This window comes from Tachypleus tridentatus, chromosome 10, assembly GCF_004210375.1.
Source record: "Tachypleus tridentatus isolate NWPU-2018 chromosome 10, ASM421037v1, whole genome shotgun sequence".
Taxonomy (NCBI): domain Eukaryota; kingdom Metazoa; phylum Arthropoda; class Merostomata; order Xiphosura; family Limulidae; genus Tachypleus; species Tachypleus tridentatus.
In genome coordinates this window covers 7,318,903-7,344,897 of record NC_134834.1, presented here as the reverse complement: position 1 = coordinate 7,344,897, position 25,995 = coordinate 7,318,903, and the positions used below count along the sequence as shown (strand labels likewise).

General features: G+C 35.2%; 1 protein-coding gene across 3 annotated transcripts in view; it reads left to right on the top strand.

Moving 5' to 3' along the window:
- Positions 1–1,090: 1,090 nt before the first annotated feature.
- LOC143228702 (frequenin-1-like) overlaps positions 1,091–25,995 on the top strand; it is a 35,819-nt gene continuing 10,914 nt past the window's right edge. For all 3 annotated transcript variants that reach the window (XM_076459980.1, XM_076459978.1, XM_076459979.1), the window contains exons 1-2: positions 1,091–1,292; positions 17,030–17,054. In XM_076459980.1, coding sequence (XP_076316095.1) covers positions 1,229–1,292; positions 17,030–17,054 — 89 coding nt within the window. In that variant the 5' untranslated portion in view covers positions 1,091–1,228. The remainder of the gene's footprint in view (positions 1,293–17,029; positions 17,055–25,995) is intronic.

The window sequence follows — 25,995 nt, the reverse complement described above, 5'->3', positions numbered from 1 at the left end:
TGCTATATTTACATGACTTATTACAGAATGATTTGCCCCTACATAGCCATGACGTATTACAGACAGTTTGTTGCTATACTTACATGACTTATTACACATGATTTGCCCCTACAGAGCCATGACTTATTACAGACAGTTTGTTGCTATATTTACATGACTTATTACAGAATGATTTGCCCCTACATAGCCATGACTTATTACAGGCAGTTTGTTGCTACATTTACATGACTTATTACACATGATTTTTTCCTACAAACCATAAACCGTCGTTAAAATGTACCTGAAGTACATTAACCAGTTTAAATCTTCGACAGGAAAGGTTATCCATTTGGTTTAATACTAGCGACACCTATGTTGTCTACGTTAAACTATTAAATAAATGGAAAAATAATTTTGCTCTTGAAGCAACGTAATGAAACAAAACACGTTTTGTATTAATCGTTGAGGTGTTAATAACAACTACCACCAGAACTTTTAAACTTTGTTAAAACCCCATAAAATATCACGTTTTTAAGACGTACTTCACGTGTTTTCCATGCTCGTACGTCACTTCCTGTCCGGATAGACAGAAAGCGAGATAAATTTATTCAAAAATGTAAAACTGCTTTTCAAAATCAGCTGCCGTCGATAAATTACCCGGGAAATCGATTTGTAAGCATGTTTAATTTCCATTTGAATTTTTAATAGTTAAAAGCCATAAGAAAGCGGTTAATTATTAATAATAAGAAAAAAAACCGTTCCGTGAAGTTGATAGCGTTTTAAATAAGAAATTCTGTCACCTTCCACCGTGCTGATGTCGGGTTTATTTGATGTCTGTTGTAGTACGAACAATAACTTACACCTGGGTAGAAAGCCGTGTTATGGACAGCAGTGTTGTTACACTGTTGGTTTCTTGGATCGATGGGTTACTTTCACTCCAGGATCTGTCTCACTTTCTATGGATCCAGAGACAATGAGTTTTAGATCCATTCCTCTTTTCCTTCTCTCAGATCCTTCACTTTCAAATTGACATGAACGTCGTGTGCTGACGTAAGCAGTGGAAAAGCTACTGGTGAGTTTAGATATTCTGAGAAAGCGAGAAAACAGCCAGTTGGTTGTAACACGCTAGAGCGTGCAAGGGCAGTAGACGAGATAAATCGACCGCTAGCTATCAGTGCCACGTGAAGAATACAGCTGTACAGAATGAGAAGAAACAGGTAAAGCAGAAAACCGACAGTCTCAGATCAGAATGGGGAAAAAACACAGTACCCTGAAGAGCGAAGTAGTCGGTAGACTAGTGAAAGAAACTTACTGTAAGTTGTTTATAACTTTAGTTATTCATGTCAGTGATGACGAGAAACCCACATGAAGTAAAAGTGTATTCTCAAAATGGCTCGTATGGGTATTAAAACATATTAAGGTAAAGAACAGCGTTTCGACTTTCTTAGATCATCTTCAGGTTAACAAAGAGAGAGAGTTTGTAACAGTTTTAATACCCATAACAGCCATCTTGAGAACACGGTGTTTCATACAACAAGGAAACAAACTGTTAGATTTGTATTATCCGTTTAGCCAGACATAACATTCAAAATACAATCTGTGACGTGAAAACCTGATGAATTCTTTGGTTGGCTGCACTCTCTGCTCTGAGCTACAGTTTAACATAACTCGGGCTCCTGAGCAAAACTAGGTCAGCGAACCAATGAAATAGAATTGGGACTTTTACATCATGGTAATGTGTTTACAACCGTTTAGTTTGATTACAATGTCCAATAGTCTGATGTCGTGTCTAAAGTGCAATAATTTGATGTCATGTCAAAAGTCCAATAGTTGGATGTCATGTCTAAAGTTCAATAGTTTGAATAGTGTCTAAAGTTCAATAGTTTGAATAATGTCTAAAGTTCAATAGTTTGAATAGTGTCTAAAGTTCAATAGTTTGAATAGTGTCTCAAGTCCAATAGTTGGATGTCATGTCTAAAGTTCAATAGTTTGAATAGTGTCTAAAGTTCGATAGTTTCAATAGTGTCTCAAGTGCAATAGTTTGAATAGTGTCTAAAGTTCAGTAGTTTGAATAATGTCTCAAGTCAAATAGTTGGATGTCATGTCTATAGTTCAATAGTTTGAATAGTGTCTAAAGTCCAATAGTTTCAATAGTGTCTAAAGTTCAATAGTTTCAATAGTGTCTAAAGTTCAATAGTTCCAATAGTGTCTAAAGTTCAATAGTTTCAATAGTGTCTAAAGTTCAATAGTTTCAATAGTGTCTCAAGTCAAATAGTTGGATGTCATGTCTATAGTTCAATAGTTTGAATAGTGTCTAAAATCCAATAGTTTCAATAGTGTCTAAAGTTCAATAGTTCCAATAGTGTCTAAAGTTCAATAGTTCCAATAGTGTCTAAAGTTCAATAGTTTGAATAGTGTCTAAAGTTCAATAGTTTCAATAGTGTCTAAAGTTCAATAGTTTGAATAGTGTTTAAAGTTCAATACTTTGAGTAGTGTCTAAAGCTCAATAGTTTGAATAGTGTCTAAAGTTCAATAGTTTCAATAGTGTCTAAAGTTCAATAGTTTGAATAGTGTCTAAAGTTCAATAGTTTGAATAGTGTCTAAAGTTCAATAGTTTGAATAGTGTCTAAAGTTCAATAGTTTGATGTCGTATCTAAAGTTCAATAGTTTGATGTCGTGTCTAAAGTTCAATAGTTTGAATAGTGTCTAAAGTTCAATAGTTTGAATAGTGTCAAAAGTTCAATTGTTTGAATAGTGTCTAAAGTTCAATAGTTTGAATAGTGTCTAAAGTCCAATAGTTTGAATAGTGTCTAAAGTCCAATAGTTTGAATAGTGTCTAAAGTTCAATAGTTTGAATAGTGTTTAAAGTTCAATACTTTGAATAGTGTCTAAAGTTTAATAGTTTCAATAGTGTCTAAAGTTCAATAGTTTGAATAGTGTCTAAAGTTCAATAGTTTGATGTCGTATCTAAAGTTCAATAGTTTGATGTCGTGTCTAAAGTTCAATAGTTTGAATAGTGTCTAAAGTTCAATAGTTTGAATAGTGTCAAAAGTTCAATAGTTTGAATAGTGTCTAAAGTTCAATAGTTTGAATAGTGTCTAAAGTTCAATAGTTTGAATAGTGTCTCAACTGCAATAGTTTGAATAGTGTTTAAAGTTCAATACTTTGAATAGTGTCTAAAGTTTAATAGTTTCAATAGTGTCTAAAGTTCAATAGTTTCAATAGTGTCTAAGGTTCAATAGTTTCAATAGTGTCTAAAGTTCAATAGTTTCAATAGTATCTAAAGTGCAATAATTTGATGTCGTGTCTAAAGTTCAATAGTTTCAAGAGTGTCTAAAGTTCAATAGTTTCAATAGTGTCTAAAGTTCAATAGTTCCAATAGTGTCTAAAGTTCAATAGTTTCAATAGTGTCTAAAGTGCAATAATTTGATGTCGTGTCTAAAGTTCAATAGTTTCAAGAGTGTCTAAAGTTCAATAGTTTGAATAGTGTCTAAAGTTCAATAGTTTCAAGAGTGTCTAAAGTTCAATAGTTTGAATAGTGTCTAAAGTTTAATAGTTTGAATAGTGTCAAAAGTTCAATAGTTTGAATAGTGTCTAAAGTTCAATAGTTTGAATAGTGTCTAAAGTCCAATAGTTTGAATAGTGTCTAAAGTTCAATAGTTTGAATAGTGTTTAAAGTTCAATACTTTGAATAGTGTCTAAAGTTTAATAGTTTCAATAGTGTCTAAAGTTCAATAGTTTCAATAGTGTCTAAGGTTCAATAGTTTCAATAATGTTTAAAGTTCAATAGTTTCAATAGTATCTAAAGTGCAATAATTTGATGTCGTGTCTAAAGTTCAATAGTTTCAAGAGTGTCTAAAGTTCAATAGTTTCAATAGTGTCTAAAGTTCAATAGTTCCAATAGTGTCTAAAGTTCAATAGTTTCAAGAGTGTCTAAAGTTCAATAGTTTGAATAGTGTCTAAAGTTCAATAGTTTCAAGAGTGTCTAAAGTTTAATAGTTTCAATAGTGTCTAAAGTTCAATAGTTTGAATAGTGTTTAAAGTTCAATACTTTGAATAGTGTCAAAAGTTCAATAGTTTGAATAGTGTCTAAAGTTTAATAATTTCAATAGTGTCTAAAGTTCAATAGTTTCAATAGTGTCTAAGGTTCAATAGTTTCAATAGTGTCTAAAGTTCAATAGTTTCAATAGTGTCTAAAGTGCAATAATTTGATGTCGTGTCTAAAGTTCAATAGTTTCAAGAGTGTCTAAAGTTCAATAGTTTGAATAGTGTCTAAAGTTCATTTATTGAAAATAGTGTCTAAAGTTCAGTAGTTTGATGTCATGTACTAACTGTTTCCCAATATTTTTATTGTATATGTTAACCAAGCAACCAACTGTTATCCAACATTTTCATTGTATATGTTAACCAAGCGACCAACTGTTATCCAACATTTTCTTTGTACATGTTAACCAAACGACCAACTGTTATCCAACATTTTCATTTATATGTTAACCAAGCGACCAAATGTTATCCAACATTTCGTTCTGCATATTAACAAAGTTACTAACTGTTAGCTAAAAATGTTATTGTAGATCTTAACAAAGTGACTAAGTGTCAGCCAACATCTTTTTTCTAGATGTTAACAAAGTGACTAAGTGTTAGCCAACATCTTTATTGTAGATGTTAACAAAGTGACTAAGTGTTAGCCAACATCTTTATTGTAGATGTTAACAAAGTGACTAAGTGTTAGCCAACATCTTTATTGTAGATGTTAACAAAGTGACTAAGTGTTAGCCAACACCTTCATTGTAGATCTTAACCAAGGGACTAAGTGTTAGCCAACACCTTCATTGTAGATGTTAACAAAGTGACTAAGTGTTAGCCAACACCTTCATTGTAGATGTTAACAAAGTGACTAAGTGTTAGCCAACATCTTTATTGTAGATGTTAACAAAGTGACTAAGTGTTAGCCAATACCTTCATTGTAGATGTTAACAAAGTGACTAAGTGTTAGCCAACACCTTCATTGTAGGTCTTAACAAAGTGACTACATTATTCTATGTTCTCAGCCGTGTCGGGCATGACGCAGTGGTTATCGTACTCGGACTGCGAATTCAAGGATTCGTGGTTAACCGTCCGTTGACGGAAGAAACGCACTCCACATTTCAGGGTCGTGAATACGTTATAAGAGTGACAGTCAATCTCTCTCTTCCTTTAGGAAAGCCTGAGAATTGGTTTGTGGTGCTTTTTGTTATCTGCTTTCCTGTCAGTGTACGAGTTGAAAATTAGGAACAGCTATGAACAGCTAACTCTAGTGTAGCTTCTAACGAAAATTTTAAAATAAATAAACAATTATTTCTAAACCGCTTTTCATTATTCTTTTTATTATTTGGTTTTATAAAAACAAGAGAAAGAGTGAGAAAAAACATGAGATTTTTCTTTAGTATTTTCCTTTTTCTGTGGACTGAAAAGTACAAAGCAGCATCTCGGTTGTTCTAGTCTTACCTTGTTCTGTTAACTCAGTGAAATGTCGACTCTAACATTTACGGTCTTTGCTTGATTAATACTGTCAATATTTCATAACAAAAATAAGAGGAAAAGTGTTATATGAAGACATCTCGTTCGAGAGTAGTGACTTAGCAGCTCGTGTAGAGCTCGTGCTCACTAGCGTTTTTTGTTTTTTTTCCAACGATTTGAGTCCTGGGTTTGAACTAGTTTGACGTATTCGCAGAAAATTAAAATACAAGTTTCCTTGGAGTATCGTGCTGAAACAAGGACCAAACCGGATACAATATAAACAATTGAACGTTAGAATAAGATACAAAGTAATTAAAAGATGTAAAAAAATTAATCACGTAATTGTAGAAATTTATGAGCCAAGAAAACCTCCATTTTGTATGCAGAAAAAAATTAAGATATATTAAACACAAACTTATTTATATGTATATATAAGATTAACCCTATTTTACCTGAACTCTTTGCGCATGCTTATCCAGTGTCTTGTCTCCACAGTCCCAAATCTGTATCACTTGTTAGATAGTTTGTGTAGTTGTGGTTTCATAATTTTGCATACAACCATACTGTGACTACCTGAGCATAGCTGCTTATAATTTTAAACTAATACACCACAGGACAGGTGGATAATCAGAAGCAACCACAACAAACTTTCAAGCTACACTTTTCTAAATCAGTAGTGGAATTTGACCGTCACTCCTTTAACGCGCTCATGGCGCCAATGTGAAAAGTTCTTTCTAGTGGCACGGACCATTTTTAGCAAGTGTATGGTTAATTCACGATGAGCATTGCTACTTCAGGTTAACTCATGGTTGTGAGAATAAATATTGCTACGATAAATGTTTATGGAGCAAAAGTTTAATGAACTACAATGGCTACAATGACGAAAGAGAATCTTCCGAACCAGCCATCAGTTGTAATGAAACTAGGCATATTACTTCATATTGTAAACGTTGTAATGAAACTAGGCATATTACTTCATATTGTAAACGTTGTAATGAAACTAGGCATATTACTTCATATTGTAAACGTTGTAATGAAACTAGGCATATTACTTCATATTGTAAACGTTGTAATGAAACTAGGCATATTACTTCATATTGTAAACGTTGTAATGAAACTAGGCATATTACTTCATATTGTAAACGTTATAATGAACGAGACTTTTAATCTTATAAATCTACGACTGTTTTCTTGAGAACAAAATTGAAATCCCATCTCACCACAGATGATAGGTCTAAATATTTCCCTGAAACTGGTCACAATAGAAACTGTGGTGTTGGACAAGAATGTGGAATAATGGTCAACAGTCTGTTTGTAAGTAAGCAAAAAGCTACACACTAGACTATTTCTGCTCTGTTAAACACGGGTATTACAACCCGGTTTCTAACATTGTAAGTCCGAGGGCATTCCGCTGTGTCACTGAGGGTGTGTGTGTGTGTGTTTTTTTATAGCAAAAGCACACCAGATTATTTGCTGAGTCCATCGAGGAGAATCGAACCACTGATTTTAGCACTAAGGGGAGGGGGAAACTAAAATCATCAGAATGAAAGTAGTAGTTACAGTTAAGTCACATTAATGACTCTCTCCACCACCAGTTGGAGGTTCACATATTACACCACATTCAGTATCTCTCCACCACCAGTTGGAGGTTCACATATTACACCACATTCAGTATCTCTCCACCACCAGTTGGAGGTTCACATATTACACCACATTCAGTATCTCTCCACCACCAGGTGGAGGTTCACATATTACACAACATTCAGTATCTCTCCACCACCAGTTGGAGGTTCACATATTACACAACATTCAGTATCTCTCCACCACCAGTTGGAGGTTCACATATTACACCACATTCAGTATCTCTCCACCACCAGTTGGAGGTTCACATATTACACAACATTCAGTATCTCTCCACCACCAGTTGGAGGTTCACATATTACACCACATTCAGTATCTCTCCACCACCAGGCGGAGGTCACATCACATTCAGTATCTCTCCACCACTAGGTGGAGGTTCACATATTACACCACATTCAGTATCTCTCCACCACCAGGTGGAGGTCACATCACATTCAGTACTTGTTATAATAATCTTCAGTCAGTCAAGAGTTCTGAATTTTGTTTTATCGATGAATATACTTTAGATTTTGTTGACGTAATCCAGTTTATTAAGTGCAACAAAATCAATAACTATATCAGATCCGATTTGTACGATGTTTTTGTCATTAAACTATTTATTTAAATCGGTAAATTATTCCGGTATATTTGTTTGTTTGTTTTGAATATCGAGCAAAGCTACTCGAGGGTTAACTGCGTTAGCCGTCCCTAATTTAGCAGTGTAAGATTAGAGGGAAAGCAGCTAGTCATCACCACTCGCCGCCAACACTTGGGCTACTCTTTTAACAACGAAAAGTGGGATTGACTGTCACATTATAGCGCTCCCACTGCTGAAAGGGCGGGCATATTTGGATTCGAACCCGCGACCCTCAGATTACGAGTCCAGTGCTTTAACCACATAGCTATGCTGGTCTCTTCCTTAGTAATAGTGTAAGAAAATGAAGGGGAGTTCTTGTTGTAGAAAGAAGACAAAACAGGATGTTTGAATCATAATGGTTACAAAGTTCCTCAGGGACCATTCCTGATAAAAACAGATTAAAATTTTAAAGTTTTATAAATACTCTCAAAATGGAACAGGTAATGAGTTGAGAAGGAGGTAAACAAATCTTCAGATCTTTAGCTCGTGCATTTTTATAGGGTTCATTCATTTTGTGTCGTTAGAACATTTAACTGTAGAAAACAAACAGAAACAGGGCGAAGACTTTCGTTTACTTGTTTATGATCTACACAGACGCCTCCAACAGTAACTACACGTATTGATCAAGGTATTTTTGTTTACATCAATATTAAGATTCTGTAACTAATAAGAAAGTCCCGGTGGGACAGCTGGTCGTTATTTTGATGGGCTTTAAAAATATAAATATTTCGAAAATAAAACAAAACATATTTAACACATAGAAAATCAGTAGTTTATGGGTTAAACCTTTAATTTGTTTACATTGTACATTAACTTGCGCGTGTTCATTCTGTTTCCCAAACGTTTTTAATGTTAATATTAATCTAAACCAAACCCACTTCAAGCAGTTCGGTATCTATGCATTATAAACATGGCTGGTATTGGATTTAAAATGATTATTAAAATAAATCACATAACAACGTCTCGAGCTTCTTAGGTCATCTTCAGGTTAACTAAAAGAGATTGCAAGTGACCGTTGCCAGGCACATGTCTTAGGAACAAGAGTATAAACCGGTACGGGATTGTAGGGGGCGCTGCAGTATATGTTAGGTAATTTATGAGTGTAAGTTTTAAGGTGTTTCTTTGTATTATTTTAATTTTGGTTTTAGTTGTTGTATAAGTAAGGCTTCTTTGATTTTGCGTTTGTTTATATTTGTTTCCCTACTTTGTATCTGGGTGTTTTATATGGTTATGTTGTGTTTATTTGATTTGCAGTGTTCAAATACGTGTGAAGGCGGTTTTGTGTTCTTTGACCATTTTTCTGCTTGTTTCTCCAATATAGAGGTCGTGGCAGTTGTTGCATTGTATTTTATAAATTGTGTTGGTGTTGTTTTCTTTTTTGAATTTCGCGCTAAGCCACACGAGGGCTATCTGCGCTAGCCATCCATAATTTAGCAGTGTAAGACTAGAGGGAAGGCAGCTAATCATCACTACCCACCGCCAGCTGTTGGGCTACTCTTTTATAAACGAATAGTAGGATTGACTGTCACATTATAACGCCCCCAAAGCTGAAAGGGAGAACATGTTTGATGTAACGTAGATAGGATGTACGGTATACAGTAGTGTAAGGTTTTACAGTTCTTGTTTCTTGGAATTTATTATTAACTGTTTGTTGTTGACTGTGTTATTGACCTAGGTGTGTAAGTTTGATTTTTCGAACGGTTTTTGAACCGTTCAACCAGACACGTATGGACTCACACAAAGCAGCATTGATCAAATACATGATAACAACTAATCCGATAAAGAAGATCCGCCACAAGTAGATAAACTAATCCGATAAAGAAGATCCACCACAACTAGATAAACAAATCCAATAAAGAAGTTCCGCCCCAACTAGATAAACTAATCCGATAAAGAAGATCCACCACAACTAGATAAACTAATCCGATAAAGAAGATCCACCACAACTAGATAAACTAATCCGATAAAGAAGATCCACCACAACTAGATAAACTAATCCAATAAAGAAGATCCACCACAACTAGATAAACTAATTCAATAAAGAAGATCCACCACAACTAGATAAACTAATCCGATAAAGAATCCCACCACAACTAGATAAACTAATCCGATAAAGAAGATCCACCACAACTAGATAAACTAATCCGATAAAGAAGATCCACCACAACTAGATAAACTAATCCGATAAAGAAGATCCACCACAACTAGATAAACTAATCCGATAAAGAAGATCCACCACAACTAGATAAACTAATCCGATAAAGAAGATCCACCACAACTAGATAAACTAATCTGATAAAGAATATCCACCACAACTAGATAAACTAATCTGATAAAGAATATCCACCACAACTAGATAAACTAATCCAATAAAGAAGATCCACCACAACTAGATAAACTAATCCGATAAAGAAGATCCACCACAACTAGATAAACTAATCCGATAAAGAAGATCCACCACAACTAGATAAACTAATCCGATAAAGAAGATCCACCACAACTAGATAAACTAATCCGATAAAGAAGATCCACCACAACTAGATAAACTAATCCGATAAAGAAGATCCACCACAACTAGATAAACTAATCCAATAAAGAAGATCCACCACAACTAGATAAACTAATCCGATAAAGAAGATCCACCACAACTAGATAAACTAATCCGATAAAGAAGACCCACCACAACTAGATAAACTAATCCGATAAAGATCCACCACAACTAGATAAACTAATCCGATAAAGAAGATCCACCACAACTAGATAAACTAATCCGATAAAGAAGATCCACCACAACTAGATAAACTAATCCGATAAAGAAGATCCACCACAACTAGATAAACTAATCCGATAAAGAAGATCCACCACAACTAGATAAACTAATCCGATAAAGAAGATCCACCACAACTAGATAAACTAATCCGATAAAGAAGATCCACCACAACTAGATAAACTAATCCGATAAAGAAGATCCACCACAACTAGATAAACTAATCCGATAAAGAAGATCCACCACAACTAGATAAACTAATCCGATAAAGAAGATCCACCACAACTAGATAAACTAATCCGATAAAGAAGATCCACCACAACTAGATAAACTAATCCGATAAAGAAGATCCACCACAACTAGATAAACTAATCCGATAAAGAAGATCCACCACAACTAGATAAACTAATCCAATAAAGAAGATCCACCACAACTAGATAAACTAATCCGATAAAGAAGATCCACCACAACTAGATAAACTAATCCGATAAAGAAGATCCACCACAACTAGATAAACTAATCCGATAAAGAAGATCCACCACAACTAGATAAACTAATCCGATAAAGAAGATCCACCACAACTAGATAAACTAATCCGATAAAGAAGATCCACCACAACTAGATAAACTAATCCGATAAAGAAGATCCACCACAACTAGATAAACTAATCCGATAAAGAAGATCCACCACAACTAGATAAACTAATCCGATAAAGAAGATCCACCACAACTAGATAAACTAATCCGATAAAGAAGATCCACCACAACTAGATAAACTAATCCGATAAAGAAGATCCACCACAACTAGATAAACTAATCCGATAAAGAAGATCCACCACAACTAGATAAACTAATCCGATAAAGAAGATCCACCACAACTAGATAAACTAATCCGATAAAGAAGATCCACCACAACTAGATAAACTAATCCGATAAAGAAGATCCACCACAACTAGATAAACTAATCCGATAAAGAAGATCCACCACAACTAGATAAACTAATCCGATAAAGAACCACAACTAGATAAACTAATCCGACCCACAACTAGATAAACTAATCCGATAAAGAAGATCCACCACAACTAGATAAACTAATCCGATAAAGAAGATCCACCACAACTAGATAAACTAATCCGATAAAGAAGATCCACCACAACTAGATAAACTAATCCGATAAAGAAGATCCACCACAACTAGATAAACTAATCCGATAAAGAAGATCCACCACAACTAGATAAACTAATCCGATAAAGAATATCCACCACAACTAGATAAACTAATCCGATAAAGAAGATCCACCACAACTAGATAAACTAATCCGATAAAGAAGATCCACCACAACTAGATAAACTAATCCGATAAAGAAGATCCACCACAACTAGATAAACTAATCCGATAAAGAAGATCCACCACAACTAGATAAACTAATCCGATAAAGAAGATCCACCACAACTAGATAAACTAATCCGATAAAGAAGATCCACCACAACTAGATAAACTAATCCGATAAAGAAGATCCACCACAACTAGATAAACTAATCCGATAAAGAAGATCCACCACAACTAGATAAACTAATCCGATAAAGAAGATCCACCACAACTAGATAAACTAATCCGATAAAGAAGATCCACCACAACTAGATAAACTAATCCGATAAAGAAGATCCACCACAACTAGATAAACTAATCCGATAAAGAAGATCCACCACAACTAGATAAACTAATCCGATAAAGAAGATCCACCACAACTAGATAAACTAATCCGATAAAGAAGATCCACCACAACTAGATAAACTAATCCGATAAAGAAGATCCACCACAACTAGATAAACTAATCCGATAAAGAAGACCCACCACAACTAGATAAACTAATCCGATAAAGAAGATCCACCACAACTAGATAAACTAATCCGATAAAGAAGATCCACCACAACTAGATAAACTAATCCGATAAAGAAGATCCACCACAACTAGATAAACTAATCCGATAAAGAAGATCCACCACAACTAGATAAACTAATCCGATAAAGAAGATCCACCACAACTAGATAAACTAATCCGATAAAGAAGATCCACCACAACTAGATAAACTAATCCGATAAAGAAGATCCACCACAACTAGATAAACTAATCCGATAAAGAAGATCCACCACAACTAGATAAACTAATCCGATAAAGAAGATCCACCACAACTAGATAAACTAATCCGATAAAGAAGATCCACCACAACTAGATAAACTAATAGATAAACTAATCCCGATAAAGAAGATCCACCACAACTAGATAAACTAATCCGATAAAGAAGATCCACCACAACTAGATAAACTAATCCGATAAAGAACCACAACTAGATAAACTAATCCGATAAAGAAGATCCACCACAAAGCACCACACTAGATAAACTAATCCGATAAAGAAGATCCACCACAACTAGATAAACTAATCCGATAAAGAAGATCCACCACAACTAGATAAACTAATCCGATAAAGAAGATCCACCACAACTAGATAAACTAATCCGATAAAGAAGATCCACCACAACTAGATAAACTAATCCGATAAAGAAGATCCACCACAACTAGATAAACTAATCCGATAAAGAAGATCCACCACAACTAGATAAACTAATCCGATAAAGAAGATCCACCACAACTAGATAAACTAATCCGATAAAGAAGATCCACCACAACTAGATAAACTAATCCGATAAAGAAGATCCACCACAACTAGATAAACTAATCCGATAAAGAAGATCCACCACAACTAGATAAACTAATCCGATAAAGAAGATCCACCACAACTAGATAAACTAATCCGATAAAGAAGATCCACCACAACTAGATAAACTAATCCGATAAAGAAGATCCACCACAACTAGATAAACTAATCCGATAAAGAAGATCCACCACAACTAGATAAACTAATCCGATAAAGAAGATCCACCACAACTAGATAAACTAATCCGATAAAGAAGATCCACCACAACTAGATAAACTAATCCGATAAAGAAGATCCACCACAACTAGATAAACTAATCCGATAAAGAAGATCCACCACAACTAGATAAACTAATCCGATAAAGAAGATCCACCACAACTAGATAAACTAATCCGATAAAGAAGATCCACCACAACTAGATAAACTAATCCGATAAAGAAGATCCACCACAACTAGATAAACTAATCCGATAAAGAAGATCCACCACAACTAGATAAACTAATCCGATAAAGAAGATCCACCACAACTAGATAAACTAATCCGATAAAGAAGATCCACCACAACTAGATAAACTAATCCGATAAAGAAGATCCACCACAACTAGATAAACTAATCCGATAAAGAAGATCCACCACAACTAAAGAAGATCCACCACAACTAGATAAACTAATCCGATAAAGAAGATCCACCACAACTAGATAAACTAATCCGATAAAGATCCACCACAACTAGATAAACTAATCCGATAAAGAAGATCCACCACAACTAGATAAACTAATCCGATAAAGAAGATCCACCACAACTAGATAAACTAATCCGATAAAGAAGATCCACCACAACTAGATAAACTAATCCGATAAAGAAGTTCCACCACAACTAGATAAACTAATCCGATAAAGAAGATCCACCACAACTAGATAAACTAATCCGATAAAGAAGATCCACCACAACTAGATAAACTAATCCGATAAAGAAGATCCACCACAACTAGATAAACTAATCCGATAAAGATCCACCACAACTAGATAAACTAATCCGATAAAGAAGATCCACCACAACTAGATAAACTAATCCGATAAAGAAGATCCACCACAACTAGATAAACTAATCCGATAAAGATCCACCACAACTAGATAAACTAATCCGATAAAGAAGCTCCACCACAACTAGATAAACTAATCCGATAAAGAAGATCCACCACAACTAGATAAACTAATCCGATAAAGAAGATCCACCACAACTAGATAAACTAATCCGATAAAGAAGATCCACCACAACTAGATAAACTAATCCGATAAAGATCCACCACAACTAGATAAACTAATTCGATAAAGAAGATCCACCACAACTAGATAAACTAATCCGATAAAGAAGCTCCACCACAACTAGATAGACTAATCCGAGAAAGAAGATCCACCACAACTAGATAAACTAATCCGATAAAGAAGATCCACCACAACTAGATAAACTAATCCGATAAAGAAGACCCACCACAACTAGATAAACTAATCCGATAAAGAAGATCCACCACAACTAGATAAACTAATCCGATAAAGAAGATCCACCACAACTAGATAAACTAATCCGATAAAGAAGCTCCACCACAACTAGATAAACTAATCCAATAAAGAAGATCCACCACAACTAGATAAACTAATCCGATAAAGAAGATCCACCACAACTAGATAAACTAATCCGATAAAGAAGCTCCACCACAACTAGATAAACTAATCCGATAAAGAAGATCCACCACAACTAGATAAACTAATCCGATAAAGAAGATCCACCACAACTAGATAAACTAATGTGCCAACAACAAGACAGACAACGAACCACCAACCATCCTCATAATCAACTGTTCCAACCGACACATAAACAATGAAGAGATACATCTGCTCAACACCTAGAAATATTCCGTCCGTCGAAATGAAAGCCTGTCTGGATGACCTAGCTAGACGACTAGTGACCCATTCTACACAAACAAATACAACAAAAAGAAGACAACACTTCCATCAACAACCAACAACACAACTTTCACGGAAGAACTGAAAAAAAATCTATTTCCGCGAAATATTTCAAAACTGTATCTCAAACAACTTTTTCAAAGAATTTTCACGCTAAACCATCACGTAGTTTCACAAAAAAATAAAACTAAAGAGACGACCTCACATGAAAAAATATTAATTATATAAACAACCTTAAACAAGACAACAGCATCAAAGTTCTAAAAGCAGATAAAGGCAATGCTATAATGAATACATTCAATAAATGAACGACATCTTATCAGATACAAACAAATTTAAACTTCTAAACACAAATTCAACAAAACACAAGAAAACCAATTAAAAGAAATACTATAACAAATGGAGAAAAAACAATCTCAGAAGACATTTATTTTTACCTACGCGGAACAGACTCAAGCGCACCACAACTATACGGCATCTTAAACCTCACAAACTAGATTGTCCACTGTGACCCATAATGTCGACCAATGAATTATTTAACTACAATCTCAGTAAATGTATAGTGTGGGCATTTTCTTAATATGTAACATTAGCCGGCTCCTTTCTCAAAGACTCTTTCAACTTTAAATATATTCAACTAAACCATAAAGCCTTAATGGCCAGTTTTGATGTAATCTCCCTCTTCACAGAAGTCCCAACAACTGAAGCCTGAAAGACAGCTTTAAAACTTTATATCCAAGACCCCAACCCATTGTTACACATCTCCAGCAACCATTTAGCAACCCTTATAGAATTCACTACCACCAAAACTAAATTTATGTTCAATAACCAAAACTACCTACAAATAAATGGCCTAAGTATGGGGAATCCCGTGTCACCAGTTCTTGCCAACATTTTTATGGCACAGATTGAATCACAAGCAATCAATTCAGCCTTACACCCACCACTATACTGGTACAGGTATGTTGATGATACAATTGTTGGATTTACATCTACAGAACACTTAGTTTTTCAATCATGTTAACGTGATACACCCCAACATTAAGTTCTCCTGTGAACAGGAAAAAAATAACCAAATATCATTTCTTAACCTCAAAATTACAAAAACCGACGCACAATTCAAAACAGAAATCTACAGAAATATCACCCATACTGGATTATACATTCCTTGTCACTCAGCACATGAAACAAAACAAAAACTGAACATATTAATAAACCAAATAAACACAACCACAAAACTATGTTCACCTGATAAAACTAATGATGAAATCAACAAAATAAAACAATACTCCATCAACATTAACAAATGTCCTCAAAAAACTGTGGAAAAAATTACACACACATCTTATGATTGTCGAAACAGGAAGATTTCTTGATGTGTAATTACCGGAAGTAATCATTCCCGAGCAACTTGTAAAGTGGACAATTCTTCCTGACCAGTGAACGTATTTAATCATTAGATATTTTTTTTATAGTTTTAATTTTGTTGTCACAGTTAATGATTTATGAATGATTCTTATTAACTCGGTGGATTGTTTACTGGACAAGAGTTACGTTTTCTTCAACAGTTCGTGTGTCACTGTTTACAGCTTTCTACATAGAAGTGTCTGTATATCAGAACCAATCAATTACTTTTGCACACGTTTCAACAAACCGAGTAACGCGAGCAACTTATCACATCTACCATATTGATTCGTCTGATGGCTTTATTTATCTATCATCTATTTCTGATTGGCTAGCTCTCCACATCTAACAACCAACCTGTGACGTAAATGTTTTTGTTCACATTTGCAACTTTTATACTGACATGTTTGTTAATCCAAACTATTTTGTTTCCTGTTTCCAGTTTCCGAAAAGGAAATTCGACAGTGGTAAGTAAACAATATATCATAATATTATAGATAATAAGACGTAATAATACAACAACTAAACAATATATCATAATACTTTAATTAAACAAAATATCATATTACAATAACTTAAACGATATATCGTAATATTATATTTAAGCAAGATATCATAATACAATAACTAACAATATATAAACAAAATATGTTAACCTAGATCACATAATTCAATACGATTTTTATAAAATCGACAACATACTGAATAAGACTATTATTATATTTTCAAATTAACAACATAGATTCTTTAATACAAAAAATATCACTATATATTCGTTGAAATGAACAACATATTAAAACACTATAGTTACCATATTCATTACAATAAACTAGGTTTTATTACAGCATTCACTATACTTTTCTTGAAGTAAACAATTCACTATACTTTATAGTAATATTGTAATATTCTAGTATATTATTCACTTTAATGAAAGTATAGTTACTATAATGTAAACAATATACTAGAACATTATAGTAACTATACTTTCATTAAAGTGAATAATATACTAGAACATTATAGTAACTATACTATATATATTAGAACATAACAGTAACTTTTCTTTTCTTGAAGTAAACTATATATATTAGAAATAATGTATATTTAATTTCATTCTGGTGAAAATAATTACAAGTTTGTCTGTTTTCATTAGTATTATGAAAAACTCTTCAATTTAAAATAAAGGACAAGAACTTTAACCTCGACTGCTGTTAAAATAAAAAACGACACCTATTGTTAAAAAAGAACATAAGATAAAATACTTAAATTATCACTATAAAGTGATGAAATAATTAATCAGTTTTATAGTTCTTTGTTATTACGGAGATAGTTATTTTATTTTTCGCGTCTAATTATTCTTCCCTTTAAATAACGCTCGAAGAACGTATATGTGGCTGTCTTACACCTTAAAGTTCTTATAACAGCTAAAATATTAGGGTAAACAAATGTAAAGTCAGTTAATATCTTCTAGGATGGGATACGGTTGTATTTAAGACTTGCTCCGAAATGTTTACTTTTTATTGAATAAACCGGTTGCTAAGGGTTACTCGTAAAACTGTTGTCTTTTAGTAATCCTTGTTTTCTATCCAGCTATGCCTAGTTTTCATAGTTACTACTTTAAAAATATTGGCTTTTTGACGGATTCGACGCGTTTTTATGGATATCAAAATTGTTCAGATAAGCCTAGTTGGTATGGTTACCATAGTAACTCTTTTTCTCGTTAAATAAGACCAGTTGCTTTGGATACCAGAGTAATTCTCGTTTTCCCGTTAGATAAGCCAAGTTGCTATGGATACGAGAGTAATTCTTGTTTTCCCGTTAGGTTATGTTTCCCGTTTTCCGAGTTATGTACAATGAAGATACCATTCAATCTTTATATGTTCCCATAGTAGTTAAAGAGCAACATGAAGTTAGGACTAACGTCTGTTATAAATCAGATTTTATATTACTTAGAAACAGCCCCAAACAGTAGAAGTCCTTTTACTATGTTAACGCTGTTATATACGTTAATATTTAATCAAGTGATAAAAAACCTCAGATCCTAGCAATTAAAACTGTTTATAAAACTTCATGATTCAATGAAGATTATTTATATAAATTTTAATTGGTTGAAAGTATCAATAGGAGATTGTTACCTTAAATATTATTAACCATTTATAACTTACCAAAATATTATTTCGATCTATATAGAATTGTTTCTAACTAACAAAGTTTGAATTTATACGTTATTAATTACTGTAACTTATTAAACCGATATTTTAATTTATACAATGGATAAATAACAATAAAGAATAAATTGACACGTCTAAAGGAAAACTTTTACTCGCTTGTTTTCTGCAAAGTGTTTAACAGACGCCTTTCTTCTGGCAGTAAAGACCGTGTTACAATGGAATTAGGCTTAGAAATAAAACGTATCAGTTTATTACTTTTTATAATTTATCCAAGTGTTTCTCTTATGTAACAACATTCATTAAAGACTTTACATATTATTGACATGGCAAGGTGGTTAAGTCACTCGACTCGTAATCCAAGAGACGCGGGTTTGAATCCCCGTCACCACCTTTCAGCCGTGGGGGCGTTATAATGTGACGGTCAGTCCCACTACTCGTTGGTGAAAGAGTAATTCAACAGTTGGCGATGACTAGCGATCTTCCCTCTAGTCTTACACTGCTAAATTAGGAACGGCTAGCGAAGATAGCCCTCGTGTAGCTTTGCGCGAAATTCAAAACAAACCAAACCAAACATGAGCATGCTTGTCATAAACTAGCTTATCATAAAAGCCCCCTAGCGGTATATCTGCAGATTTACAACGCTAGAATCTGGGTTTCGATACTCGTGGTGGGCAGAGCACAGATAGCGCGAAATTCAAAACAAGCCAAGACAATTCTAACATATGAAAAGAATATTTAGACACACAAGTTATTGATTATTTATTATTACTTTATTATTGATTACTTATAATAATAGCTAGATGTGTAAACCACTGATACAAACCAATAGCTAGATGTGTAAACCACTGATAATTTATCAGAACGTAATTTGAATCGAACTGTAAGTAATCTAACGACAAGTTTGTTTTTGTATATTTATGTTTAGTGTTGAACTATTACATGAAGTACACAATTCTACCAGATGTCACGATGCACCGGTAGTCTTAAGTAAAACGTCTTTATTCCAAGAAATGAATATCGTGTTGGTCAGTATTTGACCTTAATGACTGCATCAATGGAAGATTGACCAATAAGTTATCGTAGAAATCTGTCGCAACTGAACTTCGTTCCATCTTTAGAATATTAGTTCGTGTTATAGCAAAGTCACATCGGGTCATCTACAGTGTCTACCGAGGAGTAATCGAATCCCTGATTTTATGTTTTAAATCCACAAATTTACCTCTGTCCCAGCAGAGAGCTCTACTGCTGAAGAGGGCCGTCTTTGCCTTGTCCTAATTCTGCGTTCCAGTTCATTCCAAAGATGTTCTTATGGGTTGAGGTCGGGACTCTGTACTTTTCACTGCACGGTTGAGATCTGAGCTCTGTGCTGACCACTACAAGGTTGAGGTATGGGCTCTGTACTGACCATTATGAGGCCGAGGTTCAGGCTCTGTAATAGCCACTTCAAAATTCCGATGTAATGCTCTTCAAATCACGTGTTTGTGACATGATGTGTTATCAAGTTAGTGGGTTTAAGTTCCAGTTTGTGACACGATGTTATCAAGTTGGTGGGTGTAAGTTCCAGTTTGTGACATGATGTGTTATCAAGTTAGTGGGTGTAAGTTCCAGTTTGTGACATGATATTATCAAGTTAATTGGTGTAAGTTCCAGTTTGTGACACGATGTTATCAAGTTGGTGGGTGTAAGTTCCAGTTTGTGACATGATGTGTTATCAAGTTAGTGGGTGTAAGTTCCAGTTTGTGACATGATATTATCAAGTTAATTGGTGTAAGTTCCAGTTTGTGACATGATGTTATCAAGTTGGTGGGTGTAAGTTCCAGTTTGTGATATGATGTTATCAAGTTAGTGGGTGTAAGTTCCAGTTTGTGACATGATGTGTTATCAAGTTGGTGGGTGTAAGTTCTAGTTTGTGACATGATGTTATCAAGTTAGTGGGTGTAAGATCCAGTTTGTGACATGATGTGTTATCAGTTTGTGACATGATGTTATCAAGTTGGTGGGTGTAAGTTCCAGTTTGTGACATGATGTTATCAAGTTGGTGGGCGTATCAATGATGTTATCAAGTTAGTGGGTGTAAGTTGGTGGGTGTAAGTTCCAGTTTGTGACATGATGTTATCAAGTTGGTGGGTGTAAGTTCCAGTTTGTGACATGATGTTATCAAGTTGGTGGGTGTAAGTTCCAGTTTGTGACATGATGTTATCAAGTTGTTATCAAGTTGACGTTATCAAGGTGTGTAAGTTCCAGTTGTGACATGATGTTATCAAGTTGGTGGGTGTAAGTTCCAGTTTGTGACATGATGTTTATCCAGTTTGTTCCAGTGACATGATGTGTTATCAAGTTGGTGGGTGTAAGTTCCAGTTTGTGACATGATGTTATCAAGTTGGTGGGTGTAAGTTCCAGTTTGTGACATGATGTTATCAAGTTGGTGGGTGTAAGTTCCAGTTTGTGACATGATGTTGGTGGGTGTATCAAGTTGGTGGGTGTTCCAGTTCCAGTTTGTGACATGATGTGTTATTATCAGTTTGTGAGTTTATCAAGTTGGTGGGTGTAAGTTCCAGTTTGTGACATGATGTTTCCATCAAGTTGGTGGGTGTAAGTTCCAGTTTGTGACATGATGTTATCAAGTTGGTGGGTGTAAGTTCCAGTTTGTGACATGATGTTATCAAGTTATAAGTTCCAGTTTGTGACATGATGTTATCAAGTTGTGGGTGTAAGTTCCAGTTTGTGACATGATGTTTGGGTGTAAGTTCCAGTTTGTGACATCAAGTTGGTGGGTGTAAGTTCCAGTTTGTGACATGATGTTATCAAGTTGGTGGGTGTAAGTTCCAGTTTGTGACATGATGTTATCAAGTTGGTGGGTGTAAGTTCCAGTTTGTGACATGATGTTATCAAGTTGGTGGGTGTAAGTTGTTATCAAGTTGGTGGGTGTAAGTTCCAGTTTGTGACATGATGTTATCAAGTTGGTGGGTGTAAGTTCCAGTTTGTGACATGATGTGTTATCAAGACATGATGATGTTATCAAGTTGGTGGGTGTAAGGGTGATAAGTTCCAGTTTGTGACATGATGTTATCAAGTTGGTGGGTGTAAGTTCCAGTTTGGACATGATAAGTTCCAGTTTGTGACATGATGTGTTATCAAGTTGGTGGGTGTAAGTTCCAGTTTGTGACATGATGTTTATCAAGTTGGTGGGTGTAAGTTCCAGTTTGTGACATGATGGGTGTAAGTTCCAGTTTGTTGATTATCAAGTTGGTGGTGTAAGTTCCAGTTTGTGACATAATGTTATCAAGTTGGTGGGTGTAAGTTTATCAGTTTGTAACATGACATGATGTGTTATCAAGTTGGTGGGTGTAAGTTCCAGTTTGTGACATGATGTGTTATCAAGTTGGTGGGTGTAAGTTCCAGTTTGTGACATGATGTGTTATCAAGTTAGTGGGTGTAAGTTCCAGTTTGTGACATGATGTTATCAAGTTAGTGGGTGTAAGTTCCAGTTTGTAAACATGATGTGTTATCAAGTTAGTGGGTGTAAGTTCCAGTTTGGGACATGATGTTATCAAGTTGGTGGGTGTAAGTTCCAGTTTGTGATATGATGTGTTATCATGTTAGTGGGTGCAAGTTCCAGTTTGTGATATGATGTTATCAAGTTAGTGGGTGTAAGTTCCAGTTTGTGACATGATGTGTTATCAAGTTGGTGGGTGTAAGTTCTAGTTTGTGACATGATGTTATCAAGTTAGTGGTGTAAGTTCCAGTTTGTGACATGATGTTATCAAGTTAATTGGTGTAAGTTCCAGTTTGTGACATGATGTTATCAAGTTGGTGGGTGTAAGTTCCAGTTTGTGACATGATGTTATCAAGTTGGTGGGTGTAAGTTCCAGTTTGTGACATGATGTTATCAAGTTGGTGGGTGTAAGTTCCAGTTTGTGACATGATGTGTTATCAAGTTGGTGGGTGTAAGTTCCAGTTTGTGACATGATGTTATCAAGTTAGTGGGTGTAAGTTCCAGTTTGTGACATGATGTTATCAAGTTGGTGGGTGTAAGTTCCAGTTTGTGACATGATGTTATCAAGTTGGTGGGTGTAAGTTCCAGTTTGTGACATGATGTTATCAAGTTAATTGGTGTAAGTTCCAGTTTGTGACATGATGTGTTATCAAGTTAGTGGGTGTAAGTTCCAGTTTGTGACATGATGTTATTAAGTTAATTGGTGTAAGTTCCAGTTTGTGACATGATGTTATCAAGTTAATTGGTGTAACTTCCAGTTTGTGACATGATGTTATCAAGTTGGTGGGTGTAAGTTCCAGTTTGTGACATGATGTTATCAAGTTGGTGGGTGTAAGTTCCAGTTTGTGACATGATGTTATCAAGTTAGTGGGTGTAAGTTCCAGTTTGTGACATGATGTGTTATCAAGTTAGTGGGTGTAAGTTCCAGTTTGTGATATGATGTTATCAAGTTGGTGGGTGTAAGTTCCAGTTTGTGACATGATGTTATCAAGTTAATTGGTGTAAGTTCAAGTTTGTGACATGATGTGCTATCAAGTTGGTGGGTGTAAGTTCCAGTTTGTGACATGATGTTATCAAGTTAATTGGTGTAAGTTCAAGTTTGTGACATGATGTGTTATCAAGTTGGTGGGTGTAAGTTCCAATAACAAAAACGTGAAATGAAACAGGACACAGAGAATTGTTCAGAACATAAACGTAAGACACATCCATGCACCATGCACCATGACCAGTGAACACCACGAGAAACATCTCCAGATCATGATACCCCACTTTCAAAGTGTTGGGACAACACCTTCAGGTAATAAAAGTCATCCAGGTATCCATCATACCCAAACACGTCCATCAGAGCGGAAAAGCCTGTAGCATGACTCATCTCTCTACAGGACTGATGTCCAGTGATCCACGGTCCAGTTTCGGTGTGTCTTGCCTCATGCCAATCGATGGTTTTTGTTTCCAACGGCTTGTGGTTGCATCTCTTCCGTGAAAATTCGTGTTATGCAGTTTTTGACGTGTCGTGGAAACACCTATAGGACAGTCTGTGGCTTCTCGCGTTTCCAACACAGATTCACTAGGGTCTGATGAGATGACGTAACCAGCTTTCTCCAGATACATCGGCTCCTGTCAGTCAGCATTTTACCTCTATCTGGTCGTTTCTTAGGGTCGTTGTCACCTGTGAACTTCCGTTCCTTCAGCAATTATTGACCTGAAAATGTTTGATTCCCATAGTGGCATCCGACTATCTTTCACCTCTTTCATTATACTCATCGGTCAACGTACAAGTTCACAATGACTGTTCATTGTACTCATCGGTCAACGTACAAGTTCACAATGACTGTTCATTGTACTCATCGGTCAACGTACAAGTTCACAATGACTGCTGAAAAAAAATAAATTGTGGCAGCAATTTCGGTTTAAAATTATTTGACCCCAAGCCGAATCTTAGAGGAAAATATAACCGAAGGCGATCACAATTTTCTTTCACTTCGCCCCGCTCGCGATTTCAATGTCCAGGTAAATCTGGACATCTGGGTAAATCGCTGATCGTAGTTATAGGTCAAACTGTTTCATTATTTCATCATAACAATTTTCTATGATCAGGGATGTGTCACGACTTCTGGTATGATATTGTATACTGGAGTTAATGAGAGATGTGTCACGTCTTCTGGTAGGATATTGTATACTGGAGTTAATCAGAGATGTGTCACGTCTTCTGGTAAGATATTGTATACTGGAATTAATCAGAGATGTGTCACGTCTTCTGGTAGGATATTGTATACTGGAGTTAATCAGAGATGTGTCACGTCTTCTGGTATGATATTCTATACTGGAGTTAATCAGAGATGTGTCACGTCTTCTGGTATGATATTCTATACTGGAGTTAATCAGAGATGTGTCACGTCTTCTGGTAGGATATTGTATACTGGAGTTAATCAGAGATGTGTCACGTCTTCTGGTATAATATTCTATACTGGAGTTAATCAGAGATGTGTCACGTCTTCTGGTAGGATATTGTATACTGGAATTAATCAGAGATGTGTCACTTCTTCTGGTATAAAAATGTATACTGGAGTTAATCAGAGATGTGTCACGTCTTCTGGTAGGATATTGTATACTGGAATTAATCAGAGATGTGTCACTTCTTCTGGTATAAAAATGTATACTGGAGTTAATCAGAGATGTGTCACGTCTTCTGGTATGATATTCTATACTGGAGTTAATCAGAGATGTGTCACTTCTTCTGGTATAAAAATGTATACTGGAGTTAATCAGAGATGTGTCACGTCTTCTGGTATGATATTCTATAGTGGAGTTAATCAGAGATGTGCCACGTCTTCTGGTAGGATATTGTATACTGGAATTAATCAGAGATGTGTTACTTCTTCTGGTATAAAAATGTATACTGGAGTTAATCAGAGATGTGTCTCGTCTTCTGGTATGATATTGTATACTGGAGTTAATCAGAGATGTGTTACTTCTTCTGGTATAAAAATGTATACTGGAGTTAATCAGAGATGTGTCACTTCTTCTGGTATAAAAATGTATACTGGAGGTAATCAGAGATGTGTCACGTCTTCTGGTATGATATTCTATACTGGAGTTAATCACAGATGTGTCACGTCTTCTGGTAGGATTGTGTATATTGGAGTTGATTGGAGATGTGTCACGTGACGTTTTGTAGGATAGTGTATATTGGAGCTAATCAGAAGTGTGTCACATGACGTTTGGTAGGATAGTGTATATTGGAGCTAATCAGAAGTGTGTCACATGACGTTTGGTAGGATAGTGTATGTTGGAGCTAATCAGAAGTGTGTCACATGACGTTTGGTAGGATAGTGTATATTCGAGCTAATCAGAAGTGTGTCACATGACGTTTGGTAGGATAGTGTATATTGAAGCTAATCAGAAGTGTGTCACATGACGTTTGGTAGGATAGTGTATATTGGAGCTAATCAGAAGTGTGTCACATGACGTTTGGTAGGATAGTGTATATTGGAACTAATCAGAAGTGTGTCACGTGACGTTTGGTAGGAGAGTGTATATTGGAGCTAATCAGAAGTGTGTCACGTGACGTTTGGTAGGATAGTGTATATTGGAGCTAATCAGAAGTGTGTCACGTGACGTTTGGTAGGAGAGTGTATATTGGAGCTAATCAGAAATGTGTCACATGACGTTTGGTAGAATAGTGTATATTGGAGCTAATCAGAAGTGTGTCACGTGACGTTTGGTAGGATAGTGTATATTGGA